Below are 21,191 nucleotides of genomic sequence, written 5' to 3' on the forward strand. Positions count from 1 at the left end.
ACACTCGATTTTAGTCAACCCTGGAACTGTAAAAGTCGCCTACCGTGGAACAAAGGATCCGTTTATTATATTTAATCAGCATTTCTGATTGCAAGTACGCAAATACACATAATGAGGTGAGCTGAATTGCATGGGACACGATTATTTTATGACTATAGTACACGTGCACATTGGTGTCAGTAGCTGATCCAGGGAGAAGGACTGTGTTTGGGGTACAGGACCGACCACGAGAGTGAAAGACCGGAGCCAACAGCAGTTTAATTGCATCAGGGTTCAGCAGAGATAAGTACACGTCCCAGCAGAGATCTGGCTCACTGGCACGGATCTGCTCTCTGCTCTGCCAGCACAGTGGCAGAGCAGGCTGCCCAGAAGACGTCAAGATATCCAAGAAATGACAACCATCCATACATATATAGGGCCTATGTGTAAAGATAAGTACCATTGCTATGTTTAGATGCCGCGTTTTATTGTGTTGCTGGAGGTGGATTTTCGTTTGGTTTTTATAAATGAATGGATGAGTTGCATGAGTGTTTTCAGCATGCTCAGAGTTCACTGGTTATCTACTATAACTGATTATGTAGCTAGCGGTTAGCCCGTAGCCTAGCCCCTGTAGAGGATCATCTACGGGCCACATTACCTCATCTGCCATCAGGCCGGCAACTGTGTGGCCAGAGCCCTCGGCCTGTGGTCTGTGGCCTGTGGCTCTGTGGCCCTGTGGCTCTGCAGTGGCTTTTCCTGTGCTGGCTTACAGACCAAGCGTTACCATACCAACCAAGAAACAAACGCAGCAGACACAATCAAAGCAGGGATGGATTAGGTCATGTTTGGACAGCCAGTTCTGTGCTAACCAAGTTAAGTTAAAGAAGGGTGAGTACCGTAATGGTGGCTCATTAGTGAGCGGGCACTGCTGTTTACCATAAGTATGTGTGATGACTGTATTGGATGCAACCTGGGAGACACCAGACCAAGACCCCGGCACAGCAGCCTGTTGAACAACTGCTCCTGAATTATTAGGAGTAGGCTGGGGTCCAAACTTAAGAACTGCTCCCAGGGCACACAGGGAGGAGGATGGAAACTATGCCCCGACTAACTTGACCTCAAAAGAGCTCTCTGCTATCATTATTGGTTGGAATGAAGTCAGGAATTATGGATAAAAAAGAACGATTTGGAGACAAAGAGCAGGAGCTAGAACTGACTCTCAAACTCTGACACGATCAAAGTCTCAGACACTCAGACTCTCCTCCCCTCCTCTCCTCCCCCCCTTCTCTCTTCCCCTCTTCTCTCCTTTTCATCTCTTCTCCTCCTCTCTCCTCTCCCGTTCTCTCCGCTCCTCTCCTCCCCTCTCCTCTCTTCCCCTCTTCTCTCCTTTCCTCTCTTCTCCTCCTCTCTCTCCTCTCCGGTTCTCTCCGCTCCTCTCCTCCTCTCCTCCCCCCTCCTCTCCTCCCCTCTCCTCTCTTCCCCTCTGCTCTCCTTTACTCTGTTCTCCTCCTCTCCTTTACTCTCTTCTCTGCCTCTCCTCTCCTCTCCTCTACCGTTCTCTCCTCCACTCAACTCCTCCCCCCGCCCTCCGCTTTGGGTAAACCACATGGTTTCAGCGCTAACTATTGTTTGCTCTAAAAGGGGCAGAGTGTTAGGATTTGTAATGGTTGTTAACTTAATTCTTTATGAAGATAGAGCGCGACATCAGAAACTTTCATTCTTCTGAACTCAATCCAATGATACATTTTGTGTGTGTGTGTGTGCATGTGTGTATGTAAATGGGGGAGATGGAGAAGGTTAGAGACAAATAGGCAGAGATAATGAGAAACCATTGGTGAGTTCATTTAAAAGATTACCTCAACATTTGAATATCACATTTTTAAACAACTGCTTCCATTGAAAAGTCAACTAACTGTACCTGTATTCCACGATGTTCTCTTTTTTGTCCAAACCCTACCTGTAGGTTTCCAGGTTAAGGTAGACATTCCTAAACCTGCCCTTTAATAACCTCCATCTGAATCCACTGCCAGACTCAAATGACAATGTAGTAAAAAAGAAGAACAAAAATAAAAACAAAAGAAATTCAGAAAAGTAGCAGTTGGCCAAGACAGAGTCTGGGCAGCAGCCGTTTGACAGATTTAAGTATGTAGATCTGTGATTTGGTTTAAATGCCTGGAGATTACTACCATGTGCTGAGGTGTTTTTTATTTGAAAGATGAAAACAGCTCTGAAACTTGTGGCCACTGTGGCCCAAATTGGCAAAAGATCGTAGCGGTAATCATGATTCAGGAATGCCGGCTGGAAAATAACATTTTGATTGAAAGGATAGAAAAACACCTACAAACATTTCGTCTTTAGTTTAAAATTATTCATTTTATTTTTAATCTGGTGTAGAAACTGGTGAGACCAGTGGTGATATTCATCATCTTAAGAATCAAGGTATCCACCCTTCAACTTTAACCTCCCTCCCCTCCCCCACTTCCTTCAGGAAAGCATAAAGTTGAAGTGACCTGACATCAAGATGGCAGCACAGGTGACAGTGCAGACAGCACATTGATACAGGCTTTGCACTTGGCTGTTGCCCCAAAGGCCAAGCAGTGTGGAAAAATGCTAGCAGAGATGTTGGTGTATGATTGTATGTGTGTGTGTGTGTGTGTGTGTGGGGGGGGGGGGGGGGGGGGGGGGGGGGGGGTTATGAGAGAAAGTATGTGGAGATTGGCTGCATGTCACAGAGCTCCCATTGTACACCACTTTGGCTCGGGCAGAGGCCTTTGTCAGTTGAATTGGTGTGCATTCGGAGACGATTCGGCTACTTTGTGCATTTTGTTTCTGCATTGGCCAAGTGAAGGCCTTGCTTAACGTACACGCCTTTATAAATCTCTGTGCTTTGAATACACGCCCATGTAGCTTATGAAGCTCATCCGTTATGTTGTATGTGCATTCTTCAGGGGGCACATGTGTGTTTTATTGGTTTACATTTGCATGTCTCATTTTAATGTTCCAGCTGTTTCTACCCCCATGAAATATTGAGTGTTGGAGATGGAGGTTGTGAAAATAAAAGAAAACAATTGAAGAATTAAACACCCTAGGTTAAAAATAACAGAGTACATGCAGAGTTTGCACACACATCACTTGATTAAAACAGTATGCATAGACCTTATTATAAATGATTCATATCTTTTAATAATCAATAACCCAATTCAATCAATAATACAAATGTTCATGTGGATGATTCTTTCTTCTGTTTACACCTTGTCCTTCACTCCCTCTCTATCTCTCTCTCTCTTTACCCTAACCCCAAACACCCACTATCACCATACCAACGGACCGTCCCTCCCCTTCCCTCCACACCGCCCTCCTTCTCTCCTCTATCCTCCTCCACCTCCATCCCCCTCACCCCCTCACCCTCACCAGGGAGCTGGAATGGCCAACAAGGGTCCCTCCTACGGCATGAGCCGGCAGGTCCAGGATAAGATCGCCAGTAAGTACGACCCCGAGCTGGAGCAGATCCTGGTGGAGTGGATCAGCCGGCAGTGTGGCTCTGGCGTGGGCAAGCCCGAGGCGGGGAAGGTCGGCTTCCAGGCCTGGCTGAAGGACGGATGTGTGAGTTTCAAGGCCTCCGTGGGCCATGTTTGACTCCTATAGCTATGCTCATTTCTACATGTACCGCACAGTGAGACAATATTCTAATGTTGTTTTTGGTTGCACCATGCCCTCATTGCCACTCCTACCCCCCCTCTGGACCCATCCCTCCCTTCAGGTGCTGAGTGAGCTGATCAACAGCCTGGTCACCGGGGACAAGCCCATCAAGAAGATCGGGAGTTCCCCCATGGCCTTCAAACAGATGGAGCAGATCTCCCAGTTCCTCACCGCCGCCGAGAAGTACGGCGTCATCAAGACGGACATGTTCCAGACGGTGGACCTCTGGGAAGGTACGGGACTTCCTCCTGACCCTCCCAGCTCAGGGCCTTCCCTGATTGTCCATCATATCCTCAGTAGAGTGTCCAGTACCTAAGAGACGTTGCAGTGGCTGGAGATAGGGCTAACTGCTGCTGCTTGGCTGTTTTGTTTTGCTGCGTCTACTGGGACAGGTAAGGACCTGGCTGCCGTGCAGAGAACCCTCTCCGCTCTGGGCAGCTTGGCCATCACTAAAGACGAGGGGACCTACCGGGGAGACGCCAGCTGGTTCTTCAAGTGAGTGCCCTAAAAAATGACCTCAGTGAGGAGATGTTGATTTTAACATATGATGCTGGATTCTATTTTGAATTTTTAAGTCCATTTGTATGTTGACTACATTTCCAATGCCCCTTTGCAGGAAAGCCCAAGAAAACAGGAGGGACTTCAGCGACGACCAGATGAAAGCGGGCAAGAACGTGATCGGCCTGCAGATGGGATCCAACAAGGGAGCCTCTCAGCAGGGCATGAGCTACGGGAGCTCCCGACAGATCCTCTGAAGCCCCTGACCCCACAGACGGCCCCAAGAAACCCTTCCTTTCGAGATAGCTGGCTTTGTAGTCTGTGGTAACACCAGTAAAACCCTCCTAGCAACCGCCCACCTACTGTCCCTAGCAACAGCCCCACATAGATGAGCAACACCCTGTTAAACCCCCCCCAACTCCCCCCCAGCCTCTTCTCTCCCGCAGATCTCCTTATAAGTTCCGCCTACTCAAAACGTCTTAAACAATCCTAACATCTTCAGTGTTGATCCCGCCCACTCAAAACCTCTTAACCAATCCTAATATGTTAACATCTTCAGTGGTTTGCGGTTAACAGAACCAGCGTGCAACAGCCATCACATGTAACTTTGAAACTAAGCTCAATAACTTCCTTCTCATGCACCAGGAGGACGTTGAGCAGGACACACAGAGTACTCCTACAACATCAATCATTGACTGAACTCAGCATTGACAGAGGTCAAGGCCTGCCCCGCAAATAATGATTATAATATCCGTATTGAACATAGTTCAATGCGGAATGAGAGGATAGAGGTCGTGGGTGATGTACAAAACATGTTCCTCTCGCTGATACAATTCTCAGTAAGATCCAATATTTCTTTGAGATGGCTTTACATGCTGTATCGGCACCAATATTTTGTACATTGTCTAATTAAAAGAATGACTTTGAAATACATCACGTACTAACCGTTGAACTGTTGTTTTTTTTTATACTAAATGGAAGTTGGGCCACAATACACTTGGTTGTATGCTTCAATAGTGTGTGACCACTGTTTAAGTTACTGCTGACATGGATGGAGACAACTTCTTACCAAGGCTTTATTTACATACAGCTCACCTGGGATTTGCACAACAACCCACAGCTTTCACCTTTAATCCAGAAACTCCTTTGCATAGAAAACATTTAACTCAGTTTAATATACTTTGATGACCCAGGCACAAGTTGTGTGTGTGTGTATAATATATATATATATATATATATATATATATATATAGAAACATAAAATTACATACAGTATTAAAGTTTTGCACATTAAACGTCAAGGTCTCTAAAACTTCATACGTCAAAGAATGAACTCATAAGTGAAAGTCAAAATCAGGCACACACACACACACACACACACACACACACACACACACACACCTTTATATAAATAAGGGTACAGTAGTGCACGTCAAATAAAGTCCAAGGTGACTGTTGTGATAATAACATTACGCCCTCAATTCGCATCGTACATTCAACACCCCTGCAACCCCTGTCCCGATTCTCAGCCTGAATCACCACACACACACACACAAAAACACACACACACACACATACCTTCCCTCCCACATAATAAACCCATACGCACTCGCACACACACACACACACACACATCATGCCCCTCCAACCATACTCAGTCATTTGATCCAGAAGGCCACATCGTGAAGGAATGCAGGGCAGGTGAGTCCAGTTCTGCTCTCCCCCCTCAAACGACTGCATGACAGCCCACTGAGGGGAGAGTGACCGAGCAACAGCTTGAAAAGGGCAGCAGGGGTGAAGAGGGAGTGGGGGGGTTCAGACCCTGAGAAGGTGCCGCGAGGCGTATACAGCAGGTTAAAAAGAGAAGACCCAAAGGTCAGCGGCCAGCGCCTGGCGCTACGTGGCCGCTCTCTCGGTGGCGGCGGCTGGCGCCTTGGCCTCAAAGTCCAGCACAATGCCCGAGTCCCGGTCCTCCTGCTGCTCGTCCTCCCCCTCTTCGTCCCCGTCCTCCACCGACACCCAGTCCAGCCCCCTGTCCCGTTCCCGCCGACGGCCCCTGTGGGTCCGGGGGCGGGCCCCGCTGCCGCGGCCCCTCCGCCAGCACAGCAACTCCTGGAGGTCCAAGTGGGCCAGCCCCACCTCCAGCGTGTAGTACAGCGACCAGAAGAAGGCGAAACAGCCCAGCAGCAGCAGGAACTATGTGTGCGTGTGTGTGTATGTGTGTGTGCGCGTATGCGTGGCAGTGTGTGCGTGCATGCATGTTCACGCGATAGGAAAGAATGGTGGGGTGGGGGAGAAAGAATACAAAAGTAAGATGGGGAATCCAGAAACGCATTTGCATTCTGTGAGCAACACTGAGCATTAAATGATACGGTCGTTACCGCTGGCGATTACACTGAATGATCCATGAACGAAAATGACTTGCTGGCATGGATCAGCCACGTATTAGGTTTTTAATGTTTTGATTGGCTTATCCTGTTTGCAAACGCCTTCATTAAGTTAGACAGAACCAGACAGAGCCAGGGAAAAGGGAGATAAAGTCTGAGTGTGTGTCTGTGTTTACGTGGGTGCGTGCAAAGGAGTGCATGTGTGTACGCGTTACCTTGAGGTTGTTGGAGGAGAAGGGGGTGAGTGTCTCCGGGGGGACGTCCAGGCCGGGTGGGCAGGGCAGAGAGAAGTTGCTGTCTAGGTAACGGCCGCTCATGGCCTCTTCCACCAGCCTGTCAGAAGCCCCCCAGCCATTCAGAGTTCAAAACCACCACTCAGGGATACCTTCTTACATTGGGAATGTGTGTACGTGCACGTGTGCAGGTCTGTCTTTGTATGCGCGCGCGTGCGCGTGCGCGTGCGTGCGTGCGTGCGTGCGTGCGTGCTGACCTCTGTCTCTCCTTGACCTGTCGGTAGGTGAGCGAGGACCCGTACAGGGTCAGCTTCCACTGGTTCAGCGTCCCCCCGGCAGCACACATCTGGGGGGTCGGCGTCTCTGTGGAGCGCAGGGGGGTCAGTCTCACTGTGATGCCACGGCTATTGGCGCGTCCTCACGTGTCCTTATTGGGGCCGCACCAAACAATTCTCTCACATGCAGTCAATTAATCAGTTATGGTAAAACTCTGTTTTGCGGAGGTAAAATATGAATCAGGTTTCTGCATAATGTCTTGATTTAAGAAATATGTGATTGTGTAGTGTGTTTGCGTATTCAGTCTTGAAAATACAACTTCCCACCGCGCTTCTCACCGCCCGGGGACAGCTACATGGTGCAGGGGCGTGTGCGAATGACGCAGTTGCGTCTTCGCTAAATCAATTATCTTTCTCTTCACATGTTCTTTGTATGTAGTGGCATGTGTCCATGCATGAACAGTAAGGCCTGATGAAGTGAATTTATTATAGGTACCTTTTTAACTCGGTTTGATCATATTTGTTGGAGGATAGGTCAACACCCCCATCTGTGCTTCATGTATTGGCATGTACTAATTTCGGGTGGTCTGTCTAGCATATATATGATATAAGGAATGTGTGTTAGTTGCATCAGGAGACGCTAGCGAGACAGAAGCTGTACTGTGTTGTCTTATACCCTCAGTTGTGTGAGGTATGGGACAAACCCTAATTGCTAAAGCCTTGAGGGAAAAAGTGCTTTGCGTTGGCTGAATATAGCCATAGTCTTTACTAATTGTTAATTATTTTCCTTTTCGCCGTTTTTGTACCATGGATGCCTAATTACCAGAGATGGGACAAAGTCACTGTTTGGCAAGTCCCAAGTAAGTCCCAAGTCTTAGCAGTCAAGTCCGAGTCGAGTCCCAAGTCAAGACAGGGAAAGGCAAGTCGAGTCCAAATCAAAGACACACCAAAGCCAAGTCGAGTCCAAATCAAAGACACACCAAAGCCAAGTCGAGTCCAAGTCCAAGTCCCAAACTTTTTCAAGTCTTGAACAAGTCACCATGTATTTTTACTTAATAATGTCATTGTTAGGCTATTGATCATAATTTCATGTTCATTGTTTCTGTCTTCAAATGTGTTATGATATGCGCATGCGCCGAAATCTTAGGTTGTTAAAAGTAGCCCAATAGGGCAACACTGCTGAACGTCCTCACCTCCAGCGTCAACGTAAATCCATGAGACCAACTGAAACGAAGCCGATATGAAACTTAAACTGTGATTCTGAAGATAGCATAAATGATATCGAAATTCAGTTTAGATATTATTGAAGATACGAGTGTGTAGATTTGTTATATTTTTTGAACGAAGGTAAACGGTTGAACAATGATTTTGTTACGATGTCTTAAGTGTCAGAGGCTGGCAAGACGGCTTCAATGGGACCAACTCAAAACGTAGCCGATAGGAAACTAAAACTGTTATTCTGAATAAAGTATAAACGATATCGAAATTTCGTTTAGATATTATTGAAGTGTAGATTTGTCTACGCTCGCTGTTTTTTTTTTTCATCTTCACGGAAGTGAACGCGTCTTGGGTGTCTAGCCCTCTAGGCGGGAAATAGGATAGATATCTAAAACAATAAAGGTTTTTGACTCAAGACATGTCGAGTCATTACAAGTCAAAGAGGCAAAGTCCGAGTCAAGTCTCAAGTCAATAGCAGTCAAGTCTAAGTCGAGTCGCAAGTCATGCGTAATTTTGTCAAGTCGAGTCTGAAGTCATCCAAATCATGACTCGACTCTGACTCGAGTCCAAGTCATGTGACTCGAGTCCACATCTCTGCTAATTACTGAAGAAGAATAAATTGTATCAGCTTAATTTTTGCCTCACTGCTGCCTTTTTGTGCCATTCCTAAGACCCTCGACAAACTACCCTTTGACACTCACCGTGGCCCCCAGAACCCCCAGAGGACAGCACCACGGCTCTAGGTCCCACCACCAAACCCAGGGACGTTCCGTTTCTCCATTGTCTTAGTGTGTGTGTGTGTGTGTGTGTGTGTGTGTGTGTGTGTGTGTGTGTGTGTGTGTGTGTGTGTGTGTGTGTGTGTGTGTGTGTGTGTGTGTGTCTGTGTCTGTCTCTGTGTGTGTGTGTGCGCGAGGTGTGTGTCTTACTGTGGTCCACTATGAGGAGTTTGTATTCGCCCAGGGCTTTCTCTCCCCAGCAGCGCACCGTTGAGAAGGTCCACTCCTGGTAGCCTGAGGGGTCCCTGTAGACACACACACACACACAGCTAGCAAATAAGCTTTATAAAACACATGAAAAGTGGACATCAAGCACACATCAGTCTTTTTTTAAATGCGTGTGTGCGTGCGTGAGTTACCGGTCGACGGCACGACGAGCCCCGATAAGTGACGTCATGCCACTGGGGCACACCAGCGTGATCTCTACGTTGCCGCGGCACGGGTGGGTGATGGTCATGGTAACGGACACGTGCTCCAGAGTCTGCATGCCCGACTGGCTCAGGTCCTGGGTGGTGACTGGAGGCGACGAGGGAAATGAAGAGTCAATGCCAGCGAGCTTGTCACATCTCAGCACCTCCGACAACACACAACGTTTCTCTGTCCCTCGAGGCGTCATCCATCAGTACGCCTCTCCATCATCGTCATCCTCATCTATCTGGCCTGGTTTCCAGTGGGAGAAGCAACCCCTTGGTATTTCCTGGGCTCTGGCTTTGCCTAGCGAGGCCTGGCGCTGCCTGACCATGTAGGGCTAGCATACAACACATGGTCAGTCTGAGCTGGGAGGGGTAAAGGAGCTGGTGACAGTGGGAACTGTGTGTGTGAGTGTCCACTGACACATACTTCTCTCTGTGTATAATAACAAAAACAGTATTTGATTTACAAAGCTCTTTTCTATGATCCAAAAGGCTGTGTGTGTGTGTGTGTGTGTGTGTGTGTATGTGTGTGTGTGCGTGTGTGTGTGCGTACAAGTGTGTGTGTGTGTGTGAAACACTGGCGACTTAAAAAAAATCTTTAAAAAAGCAGTTTTGTATTTGCTGTGTTGCTTACACTTATAGGGTAAATTCAATGCAACTGTGTCAACCACAAAATGACATTCCCAGCTGTTTCCTCTTTAAAAATTATGAGGGAAGGGCATGAGTTAAAATGCTGCCAGCCTAGAACACCTAGCAACCAGAGCAAACACAACACACTTCAGCCAGCGCCACCGTAACTTTGTCACTGGAACTGTTCAAGCAGAGAAATGCGGGCATCAGGGGACAAACCACACACATAGCATTAGCATCTATTTCCCCCCTTTCCCGCTGAATGGGAACAACATGTTGCATTTTTTAAGTATGGCTGCTCGGTTGAGAGTGGGCCCAGTTCTACCGGAGTTAATGGTGTGTTACACAGAATGTTCTGGGTGTCATCCCTGATGAACTTCAGCTGTGGGAGCCTACACACACACACACACACACACACACACACACACACACACACACACACACACACACACACACACACACACACACACACACACACACACACACACACACACACACGAGCAAACCAAAAAAGGAGGATGTACAGGGGACAGTCAAGTCGGAGTGGAAGAAAAGAAAGATGCTGTTGCCTATTTCCCTTGCGTGCCTGCATGCGTGGTAAAGCCTTATAATGAGCGATGTTGTGTATTAAATGCGTCACACACCGAGAGGTTACACTATAAGTGTTCGAAAAAGCATAATCCTCTATCGGACACGAATATCACAAAATGTTTATTCGGAGGGAGCTCGCACGTCCACACACACATAGTGAGGACATCGTAAAAGTGTTTCAAGAGCAAAACCCTCTCTTGGGATGCACAAATCAACACTGCACATGTTTACCATTCTCTCTCGATGACAGTCCTTTTCAAGTAACAGTGATAAAACGGCATAGATTACCATGTGGAAGATCATATTAGGTTATATTAATATCTTTGAAACAGAAAAAGACTTTGGTTTCACTTCCACTTAAAAGTTTAAACCCAGAAACATAAAGAAGAAGGAGGAGAAAAAAGGAGGAACGCAGGGTACAGAGGTAAACAGAAAACAAGCACAGCCTAGCGGGGAGAGTCTGACATCCCAGCCACTAGATCTGTCAGAAGAGTGTGCACAAGGACACAGCCAACTGGAGAACATGCCCTTATACGGGCAGGCTGCAGACAGCCTGTTCAGTGGAGGAGAGTCCTGCCAATGTAACACCATGTGTAAACTAAAGAAAGGAGGAGGGAAATGAAGACAGGCAAGACAGTCCGAGAGAAAGAGACAAACCAAATTTACCATTCCAGGTGCGGGTCAGATTGTCTGGATAGGTCAGGATAGTCACATCCCCCTTCAGTACCGGGCTCTGATAAGACAATAGGAATGGCACCGAATCCCACACCTGGCACACACACCACGGAGACAGAGTGAGGCCGACACACAGGAGCAGCCAGTTAACACACAGAGAGAGAGAGAGAGAGAGAGAGAGAGAGAGAGAGAGAGAGAGAGAGAGAGAGAGAGAGAGAGAGAGAGAGAGAGAGAGAGAGAGAGAGAGAGAGAGAGAGAGAGAGAGAGAGAGAGAGAGAGAGAGAGAGCGAGAGAGCGAGAGAGAGAGAGACTCTATATATATCAATCAATTCTATTTATATATATGATATTGACATATGATAGTATAGTACATTATATGGCCATATGATAGTAGTACATGATGGACACTATATGGCCATATGACAGTATAGTACATGATGTTCACTATATGGCCATATGGTAGTAAAGTACATGATGTACACTATATGGCCATATGGTAGTATAGTACATGATGGTGGCCGGTACCTTGGCAGCGTTGACCATCCTCCAGGCATTGAGCAGGCCGAAGCCGTGCTTATGGCTGTGGTGGAAGCCGGCCCCGTTAGTACTCCAGTCAATGCTGTTATCGTACTGTGAAAACACACAGCCCACCCCCCCCCGGTTCAGAGCCCGCCTGCTGCCCAGACCTCTACTGTACTGGCAGCCAACACCTGGATAGCAGCCTAGCCTGGGCACAGTGTGCGGTAGACGGCTTTCAGTTCGACTGGGATATCGTCAGAGTTACGGTTAGGGTTAGGGGACGTTTCCGAAGGGTCTAGGAGCAGTAGCAGAGGGAAACTCGGGAGCGGGGTGTGTATCCGCGGCCAACTGAAAACCACAGGTCTTTTGGCTCTCACGCCTCGCACATCTGGCTTTCGGATTCTAGAGTTGATGCTGCGTATTTTGTTACACAAGCCAGTACTGGTTCGTACCTCACAGCTACTCGCGGGACTTCTACATAGGTCGAGGTTACTGATAAGGCTTCAGAGTCGTTGTCCAAATCCAAAGCTGCACGCACTGGATTAATTTTCAACACGTGCAGAGGTCCCTAGTTAAGACTAGAGTTTAGATTCTCGTCCGAGCCCGACCCGGCCGGGCCGATATTTCCCACCACTATCCTCGGGCCGGGCATTTGATCGAGCGTTTGTGTTATTTTATTTATTTTTTTAATCATTGCTTTGTTGGCCTAATCTGAGGAGAAATCTACGCCATAAACAGATATATTATAGGCCTATATATATTTAGCAGAGTAGGCCTAAGTAACTAATGTGTACAAAGTTACACATTTGTGTACAAAGGTACGAGCCTTACGCTGTGCTGCATAGGAAGTGAATTGACCACCCCTACATGGTCAGCGCTGCGGCGGGACCGACCTTGGTTGCTGTGAAGATGATGATGTGCTGGACGTCCCGCCAGGTCAGGCAGGGCCGCACCTGCAGCATGAGGGCCACCATGCCCGCCGCCAGGGGGGCCGCAGCCGACGTGCCCGTGTGCCCGTTCGTGCAGCCCGTCCCCTGCTGCATCGACCAATCGGACGTCACCTGTGTGGAGAGCGCATCGATTGGGACCGACGGAAGGAGAGGGGAGGGGAGAAGAAGAAGGAGACATTACAGGATTTGGATGGAACGGAGACGGACCAACTTCAGAGGACGTAGAGTACCAAACCAAAACAGGGAGAGTCTGAAGGGGACCGCTCAAGATGTGGTGCAGCTGCCCGAATGACGAGAAAAGCCGAATTAGGAGGGCCACAGACAAACAGTGCCTAGGTGGTCACAGCCCATTGGCAGAGAGCCCAACCCAAACTGTTAGTGGAAGGGGCTTGTGCATTAACACGCTCGCTCACATACCCCAGGTGTACATTCAAAATGTACACGTCTGATACTAGTCCTTCTGGCTCTGAGACTAGGGTGCCTATTCTCCGAGCTCGTCGACTGAGCCGAGGCACTGAACCCATGTGTTAAATATGGGTGCCCCACTCCAGGCTTCACATTGTTTGTGTACAGTTAATAGAGGCCATAAAGCCTAATAACAATGCGAGGAGCGGTGCAAAGAACAGACAGGGTGTTACAATTAACAGCCACTGTAAAACCAAATCAACCACAGGAAAATGACCTACTGGAACTACTACCTAGAACTACACTGGATTGATGCTCTCCAATTTAAAGGTGTAGTGTGAGGAATTGAGTCGCATCTACCAGAACGGACAGGGCACCGATGGAATAATATTGTTTCTACATAGGGGGCGGGTCCTCTTCCACAGAGGTCACCGGGTTGCACTGGATTACACTTAATCCTAAACCTTTAAATTACCGATGCATTCCCAAAACGGGACCATCTCAAAAGCTCACCCTCCTGCCTTACCTTTTTGCTTAGAGGGGGTGGGACAAAATATCGATACGAAGATATATGGTCGCCCTTCCTCGTGTGATTCGAGAATCAATACACTGGTCCTTAATATCGATATAATATATATTTTTTAAGAATTTCTTTTGCATTTTTATTCTTTATTCCTGATGAGTTACACAGGAAATATCGCCCCAATTATCAATATTTGAATGAATAAAATAAGGTGCTCTAAACAAATTTCCCTGCTCCTCGAGTTGGCACTCAACAGGTGGGTGATATGGCAAAAATATAAAAAATAAATGAAATTCAGGCATGATCACAATACACGGCCTTATCATGATTATTTTTCATGTTTTTATGTAACCCATCCGCTGGCGAACATGAGTCGGTCCGTCGGTACTCGGGAGTGCATTTTCGCTGTTCAATGAAATGGTACCAGATTTTTCTATAGTACACTGAAACGCATCCTACACATGTATTTTAAATTAGTAATCAATCAAACTCTTCGACATTATTTTTATCCATGCAGGTTTCTCCATGATAAGATGTGAATAGTCCAGCAAGACGGAGCCCTGCGTCGCAACAGACTGGCCCCTGTCACATCGAACAGCCCTAGTGCACGTTAGCATGCATCAGGACTGTATCTGGAGACTCACGATGCTCCTCAGTTCTTTCCTTCCACTGCTGAATGTGACTGCCAACATGGACGCACACTCCTCTGCATAGAAGGGCATCAGTCCCTCCTCGTCCACCGCCCCTGAACACACAGTGGATTAAACACCGTTAACCTGGGCCTCAAACACAGTGGATTAAACACCGTTAACCTGGGCCTCAAACACAGTGGATTAAACACCGTTAACCTGGGCCTCAAACACAGTGGATTAAACACCGTTAACCTGGGCCTCAAACACAGTGGATTAAACACCGTTAACCTGGGCCTCAAACACAGTGGATTAAACACCGTTAACCTGGGCCTCAAACACAGTGGATTAAACACCGTTAACCTGGGCCTCAAACACAGTGGATTAAACACCGTTAACCTGGGCCTCAAACACAGTGGATTAAACACCGTTAACCTGGGCCTCAAACACAGTGGATTAAACACCGTTAACCTGGGCCTCAAACACAGTGGATTAAACACCGTTAACCTGGGCCTCAAACACAGCGAGTTAAACACTGTTTATCTGGGCCTCAAACACATTCCCCAATGAAAGAAAAAATATAAAAAGACTCTTACCAATGGTGATGGTGTAGATGGAGTTGGCATAGCCGTCGTAGTTGCAATTGTCGTTGTACTGTCCGCCGTTACCACTGGCAACAACAAAGATGCTGCCGAACCCTCTTCGGCCAGCGATCACTCCATGCTGCAGCGCCGCCTGAAGGGAGGGACAGATCAATACTTGATGCTGTATCAATGTTTATTAAGACCTCAGTTAAAATGCATTGCATAGAACCAGGGGAAATGATAACCCTGATTAGGATACGTCATAATAATATAATACCCTTTCTAGATCACTTCAGAACTGACTTTACACACGGCACACTGCTGCAGAGTTATAAGTACACAAAGGAAAACAAAGGGGAGTTTGATTGTTTCAAACCATGTACAAAAATAAAAACCGCCAAAGAACTAAACTAATGAACTAACAGAACTAATGAGTACATGAAAGAGTGTATATGTCCTAATTCAAGCGTTGTGAAATACAAAGTGAAGAGTAAGAGACAATACCATAGAGTGGTGCTCTAACCTAGAGGAATCTTACAAACATTACCATTATGATAGTAGAGCAACACTTACAGTATAGATAAATATGGTCAAAAACACAGTGCTCAAAGGTTTTTAGACTCAATAATAACGTTGAAGCATTTTGCATCTGTGCTGTCCTCTGTTGGACAAAGAGGGTAGTGTGCGAGATCCCCCTCACCTTCCCCAGCGGGTGGGGTCCGTCCACAGTGTGTCCATCGTCGTCCGGACCCCAGCTACGGACCACAGCACAGTTCATCAAACCGGCATTCTCTAGAACAACATCCTCAATCTCTGCTATGTTCGTTGATGTGGAGGGAGGTCCGTTTTATTATTGTGATCACGAATTACAATTCCGTAATTCTTTTCACACGCATAGTTGCAGTTATGATATTTAATTAATAGTCGATTTGTAAAGTGGTTTAAGTTCAGCAGACTTTAGTTCTGGATAATTGCGTTGTATCTTGTAGTAACTTAAATATACAAAAAGCATATTTATGAAAGATTTTAGAAATATATTCTAAAAGATTTGAGACACTTAAAATGCAAACTGCAATGCACCTCAGCTGCAGTATTGTTTTAAATGTTTTTGCCCGATCCCTAGCAGAACCAAGTTCGAGAAATGGAGGTTTTGAGCAATGAGGACTAGGACAGGGGCTTCGACACCTGCAGCTGTAGACGTCGTTGACCTGGAAGTGTTTGTTGAAGGCCACAGCCTCCATGCTGTCCGTCAGTGGGCCGTCCAGCACTCTGATACCTGCACACGCAAACACAATGAAAGAACCAGTAATCTGTAAATAAGAAAAAAATCATCATTGCGGACCCATTCCATAGACCCTTCGGATATTCACGAGTGTGTTCTGCAATAGGAAAACTGTTGAACAATTACAAAAAAAGGGTACGTAAAGTACGAAATACACTACCGTTCAAAAGTTTGGGGTCACCCAGACCATTTCATGATTTCCATGAAAACTCATCAACAGTTTCCAGCTGTGCTAACATAATTGACAAAGGTTTTCTAATCATCAATTAGCCTTTTAACACGATTATCTAAACAATGTACTATTAGAACACAGGAGTTATGGTTGCTGGAAATGGGCCTCTGTACACCTATGTAAATATTCCATTAAATATCAGCCGTTTTTTCAGCCCACATTAATATTGTCTGGACTGTATCTCTGATTTATGGAATGTTATCTTCATTGAAAAAACCTGTGCTTTTCTTTAATAAATAAGGACATTTCAAATGACCCCAAACTTTTGAACAGTAATGTATATTATATTTATTATTATCGAAAGGAGGATGCATTGGAAATCTCAGGTTGTATAACAGAAAATGTGTCATTAATTCCATGCAAAAGAATATTGAATACAATTCTAGGTTCATCTTGGGAATGCAAACAGAATCAAGTGAGAGTATAAAGTCGGGCTGCTATGTTGCACAAAGTACTGGTGCCTATGGTCACAAACCAATCAAACGCCTCAGCCAAGCATACCTGCCACCTTGCTCCCGTAGGCCACGCCCACGGCACAGAAGCTGTTGTTGGGCACGGCGGCAATCTCCCCAGCACAGCGTGTGCCGTGGTGGTTGTCACTGTGGGCATCTGGATGGGGCATGGGGTCGGGGTCGTTGGAGTTCAGGTCATAGCTGCCCTCTGGACTCTGGGGCAGAGGTGGGCAGAGGAGAGCGGCGGATGACTCAGTTTCAGTTCTGAGTTTTCGCTCTGATGATTTGACAGCCAAGAGAATGAACAAACAGGCAATGGCCTTATAACACACAACTCTGTTGTGAAAAGTCATTTTGGAATCTAAACCCATGTTATTGAATAATTTAACTGCCAAGAGAATGCCAAGCAAGGCTAGTATGATTATCTCTTCAAGATGAACAAAAACAAGTAAAGCGAAATATTTTACCATGTAGAAAAATATGGTGTGCTAAAGCAGTAATGTGTTTACACAGAGTTGTGCATATGTCTTTTATTAATATGATTTTGTTTGCTTAATGCAATGCCTGTACTTGTGTATATAATAAGTACTTAACAGTTGGTTATGATGTCATCCTTCACAAACCTTCCAGGTGAACCTGGTTTCCAGCAAATAACAGAACCTGCATTCTATTGGGCAATGGACCAGGGAAGCTATTTAAGATTAATCTAAATGGCTACTGGAAATACAGACACAGCATTTAGGGCATTTAGCAGACGCTTTTATCCAATGTGATTTACAACAGTTCATACACACTCAGACACCGACGGCGAAGTCAAACATGCAGGGAGACAGCCAGCTCGTCAGGAGCAGTCAGGGTTTGTGTCTTGCCTATGGACCCGCTATACGTCCTGAGCTAAACCGATCCCAGACACAAAAGGAAAAGAGACAATGAAACTGAAAAGCAGAATTGAAGTCGAAGACTGACTAGTACTAATAACTTAAATGGTGATTTTTAGTTAGTTGTTGTCTTTTGTACTGGAGAAAGTCCATTTGTCAATTTGTTTTTGATATTTGTCAATCCTTTTGTTGATTTGTTTATTTGCTATGGAAGAAAAGATTTTTGAAACTCGTCTCTTGATAATTCGTGGGCCTGATCACGACCTGCTTTTGAAGACTCAAATTATTCGGCCGTTTATGAAGTAGTCACAGGTTGCATTCATAGGCTGTTTCATAATCGGTCCTCACAGTAGGGTACAGAGACCGACTACAAAACAGCCTATGAATGCAACCAAGGCACTACTTCATAAAAGTCAAAATACTTAGTGTTCTTAGAATTTGAGTCTTCATTATTACAAACAATACAGCAGCTATAGTTAAGTAATAAGAAAATATTACATTTTATAAAAGAATTTCTTAACACTTAAGGTTCATATCAGTTACAGTTTTCTTAGCTATTCAGAATATTGCACCCAAATCTCAAGTAACATGTTTGAGTGACTTAAAAGGTAGTTAGTGATTAATGATGAAAACAAACAGTTCTCAGTAGTGCACTCAGACTTTTGGACCCCCACCTTTCCCCCATGTCGCCCACATGCCAGTCATGGCCCAAACCAATCAATGGTGCAGTGATAAAAAAAAGTCAAACGTCCAAAAGTAACGTTTGCCTTACATAGTTGGGCTGGATGTCCTGCAGCGTGTGTTCCACTCCGTCATCCACCACCACCACCGTGACCCCTGTCCCAGTGATGTTGCGCTCCCACAGGCCCGTCACGTTGATGTCCATGCCCTTACTCTGTTTGTTGTGCTGCAACGCGGCCCAGGGCATACAGAGAGGACAGAAAACCATAAAAAACTAAAAGGAATGATGATTGGTAGCACTTATATGATGATGATAATAATAATAATAATAATAATAATAATAATAATAATAATGCTCAGTCAAAAGTCTAAAAAGTTTATTATTCTTTAGTAACTGATGAACTTATCATTAGCCAAACATTAACATACATGTCCATCCAGATGTAGGACGGATAGATATTTGTTAATGATAAGGTCATCCTTAACTAGAGGCATATATAAATGAAGACAAAATGTTCCCCGATTATTCTATTGTCTTTCCACCAGAGCAGACACACTGATCTAAAAATCCAGGCCCTCACCAAGTGCCACTGGTTAGGGTAGAAGGGGTCATTGAAGGTCATTGCCCTCTTGGATCTGCTGAGGACGATGTCCTTGGAGTACCACAGCACATGCGGGTGGGCTGCCAGCAGGTCTCCGGAGTGGGCCCCCTTGTCTGTCCAAGCGGTAGCCCCAAGCCTGGGCTTTGAGGCACACAGGAGGTAGTGGCCTTCCAGCTGTCCGATCTGACCCCGGTTCTCCAGTCCGACCTGTTCTGCCACCTGAGGAATGAGAGAGTATCAGGATGGATGGTTTGGTTGGTCTGTTGTGCAATAACGGTAATCAGTATTCATTAACCCAGCCACAGCCGAGAAGCGCATTAGAAAGCTTCCACAAACAGGCGACCCATTCAAGGCCTCAGTCTGCGAGGGTCTTGTTCATTACTGGTCATGATGGGTTTGAGACACATTCAAATCATGATGTGCATTTGAAGCAAAATTCAAACAGGAAATGAAACGCAACCAGGAATTGCGTCCATCTCCAAAACAATGCATGACGTGAAGCAGCTCAGTACACATCGCGTGCATATTTGATCAGAAGGGCGCGTTGACTGATTTTTGGTGTCATACATGTTGGTTCCACCATCTCCGAGACCACGTCAAAGCCTGATCCTTTGCACCTCACTGCATCATCTACTGTACATGCATGTAGACATCACCGGGCTTGAGCTTCAACCTTAACGTGTTTTACACGTGATCCCGTGATCCTTGTGGCTCCTCACCTTGTCTGCGACCACATCGAGATCCACGAGAAGTCCGTCCTCTGGGGGAGAGCTGAAGCTCAGCCGCACAGCCCAGGACTGGCCCAGACCACAGGATGGGGACGGCAGGGGACCGGATGAAGAGAAGGATTCCGAGATGAGGTTGAGATACAGCAGGCAGGACGAGGACAGAAACACCAGTAGGAGGAACAGGGAGAGATAGGGCGTTGTCATGGCAACGGAGAGACAAGCGGAGGGTCGTATTAGCATCCCCACTTCATCTGAACAGCCACCTGGAACAGTGGGAAAGAAAACACAAAAGAGCAATGAGAAGACAACAATACGGGAACCAACACGACCATCATCATATCAGAAAGTTGATCAATCCATTCCTGAACATCCACAACATAACTCCGGCCTGACACTCACTACCACCGCACACACTGACGACACTGGTTTGCGTGACCAGTGTGTGACATCTAAAAGCTATGCATAATGCCATTAAAAGAAGGAGGGTAAGTCCTGGTCCTGCTCTGGCTAGGCAGCAGGGTAGGCCAGCTCCCAGTGGCACTGATAGTCCACCTCTGAGTGGACGTGAGTTACAGACTAGATATCACTCTGTGTTGAAATTGGGAGAAATACCCGGAACAAATAACACCCATTCACACGATATGCGACAATCCTGCGATACAACAATGGTGGGAACGTAGTTTGAGACACGGTGGACGTGTGGACCAAGGCCAACTCGGATGGGTTCATGAGTTTCCAAGACTACTGTTAGAGCAGATCTACACCCTCACAAACAACACGATTCAACGACTGTTAATACGTTTTTCATTGACAGGTCTAGTGGCTCACCGTACTTTATGCGTTAACGTCGTTTATCTTTGATCTGAAAACTTCCCCTCTTGTGTCTAAGTGTCAAAGAACAAGCTTGTCATCTCATTTCCGCATAAAACAAATTTGTTACGCGTGACGTTGTAGAGGGACGTACGACGTAGTAAATAGATTCATGTTGACTGCTGTACTCCATCCGAAACACCAGAGGGCAGCATTATAGCTCACAACATGTACAGCAATGGTTCCCAACCTTTTTTGTTCAAAGGACCGGCATATGCATAAAAAAAAAATTGGAGGACCGGTAGACAATTTTAATGCCTTCATTTTAAGCAGGCCCCCAGGTGCAGTGCATACTTCCGCAATCCACCAGTGCTCAGCGGTCAAGCTTGGTATTGCAGCTGTTTAAGCGGGCTGTGGAAGGGTCCCTCGATTCAAGGGGTCCAGAAGTAGATATCTCCGTTCACTCCAATACAAGTTGGGAACAGGAATGTGTCTCCGCAAAAAATATCTGGATATCAATTATTAGTTTTTAATAATAACTG

At 46.2% G+C, this 21,191-nt stretch overlaps 2 protein-coding genes across 4 annotated transcripts in view; one reads left to right on the forward strand and one right to left on the reverse strand.

Annotated features, from left to right (window-relative positions):
- The window catches only part of tagln (transgelin), a 5,785-nt gene extending 665 nt beyond the window's left edge, over window positions 1-5,120 (forward strand). Inside the window, exons 2-6 of one of the 2 annotated variants that reach the window (XM_079731719.1) lie at window positions 2,468-2,512; window positions 3,394-3,582; window positions 3,740-3,911; window positions 4,071-4,173; window positions 4,295-5,120. In XM_079731719.1, the coding sequence (XP_079587845.1) occupies window positions 2,501-2,512; window positions 3,394-3,582; window positions 3,740-3,911; window positions 4,071-4,173; window positions 4,295-4,433 (615 nt within the window). In that variant the 5' untranslated portion in view covers window positions 2,468-2,500 and the 3' untranslated portion in view covers window positions 4,434-5,120. The remainder of the gene's footprint in view (window positions 1-2,467; window positions 2,513-3,393; window positions 3,583-3,739; window positions 3,912-4,070; window positions 4,174-4,294) is intronic. The other variant, XM_079731720.1, reaches the window with a different exon arrangement.
- Window positions 5,121-5,268: 148 nt separating this feature from the next.
- Window positions 5,269-20,775, reverse strand: pcsk7 (proprotein convertase subtilisin/kexin type 7). 2 transcript variants are annotated; one of them, XM_079731136.1, is made up of 17 exons: window positions 20,668-20,775; window positions 19,831-20,102; window positions 19,091-19,330; window positions 18,601-18,735; window positions 17,000-17,165; window positions 16,170-16,260; window positions 15,685-15,739; window positions 14,997-15,135; window positions 14,416-14,516; window positions 12,787-12,954; window positions 11,900-12,004; window positions 11,366-11,468; window positions 9,425-9,581; window positions 9,216-9,310; window positions 7,054-7,159; window positions 6,779-6,896; window positions 5,269-6,372 (listed from the first exon to the last, which is right to left on the reverse strand). In XM_079731136.1, the coding sequence occupies exons 2-17, from the start codon at window positions 20,077-20,079 to the stop codon at window positions 6,073-6,075; spliced, it is 2,328 nt and encodes a 775-aa protein (XP_079587262.1). In that variant the 5' UTR covers window positions 20,080-20,102; window positions 20,668-20,775; the 3' UTR covers window positions 5,269-6,072. The 2 variants fall into 2 exon arrangements, with proteins under 2 accessions (XP_079587262.1, XP_079587261.1); XM_079731135.1 differs by having other exon boundaries at window positions 20,673-20,768.
- Between the last annotated feature and the right edge of the window lie 416 nt (window positions 20,776-21,191).

The sequence above is a fragment of the Pollachius pollachius genome (genome assembly GCF_949987615.1).
Source record: "Pollachius pollachius genome assembly, chromosome: 3".
NCBI classification, from domain to species: domain Eukaryota; kingdom Metazoa; phylum Chordata; class Actinopteri; order Gadiformes; family Gadidae; genus Pollachius; species Pollachius pollachius.

Bases quoted from the DNA above. Each gene is read 5' to 3' on its own strand.
- pcsk7 (XM_079731136.1), bottom strand. From the start codon at position 20,079: ATGCTAATACGACCCTCCGCTTGTCTCTCCGTTGCCATGACAACGCCC. The intron at 15,740-16,169 runs GTGTCGAAGCCC...TGTGGTCCGTAG, and splicing joins AACGACGTCTACAGCTGCAG to CTGGGGTCCGGACGACGATG. The intron at 11,469-11,899 runs GTACCGGCCACC...TGTGTGTGCCAG, and splicing joins GGATGGTCAACGCTGCCAAG to GTGTGGGATTCGGTGCCATT.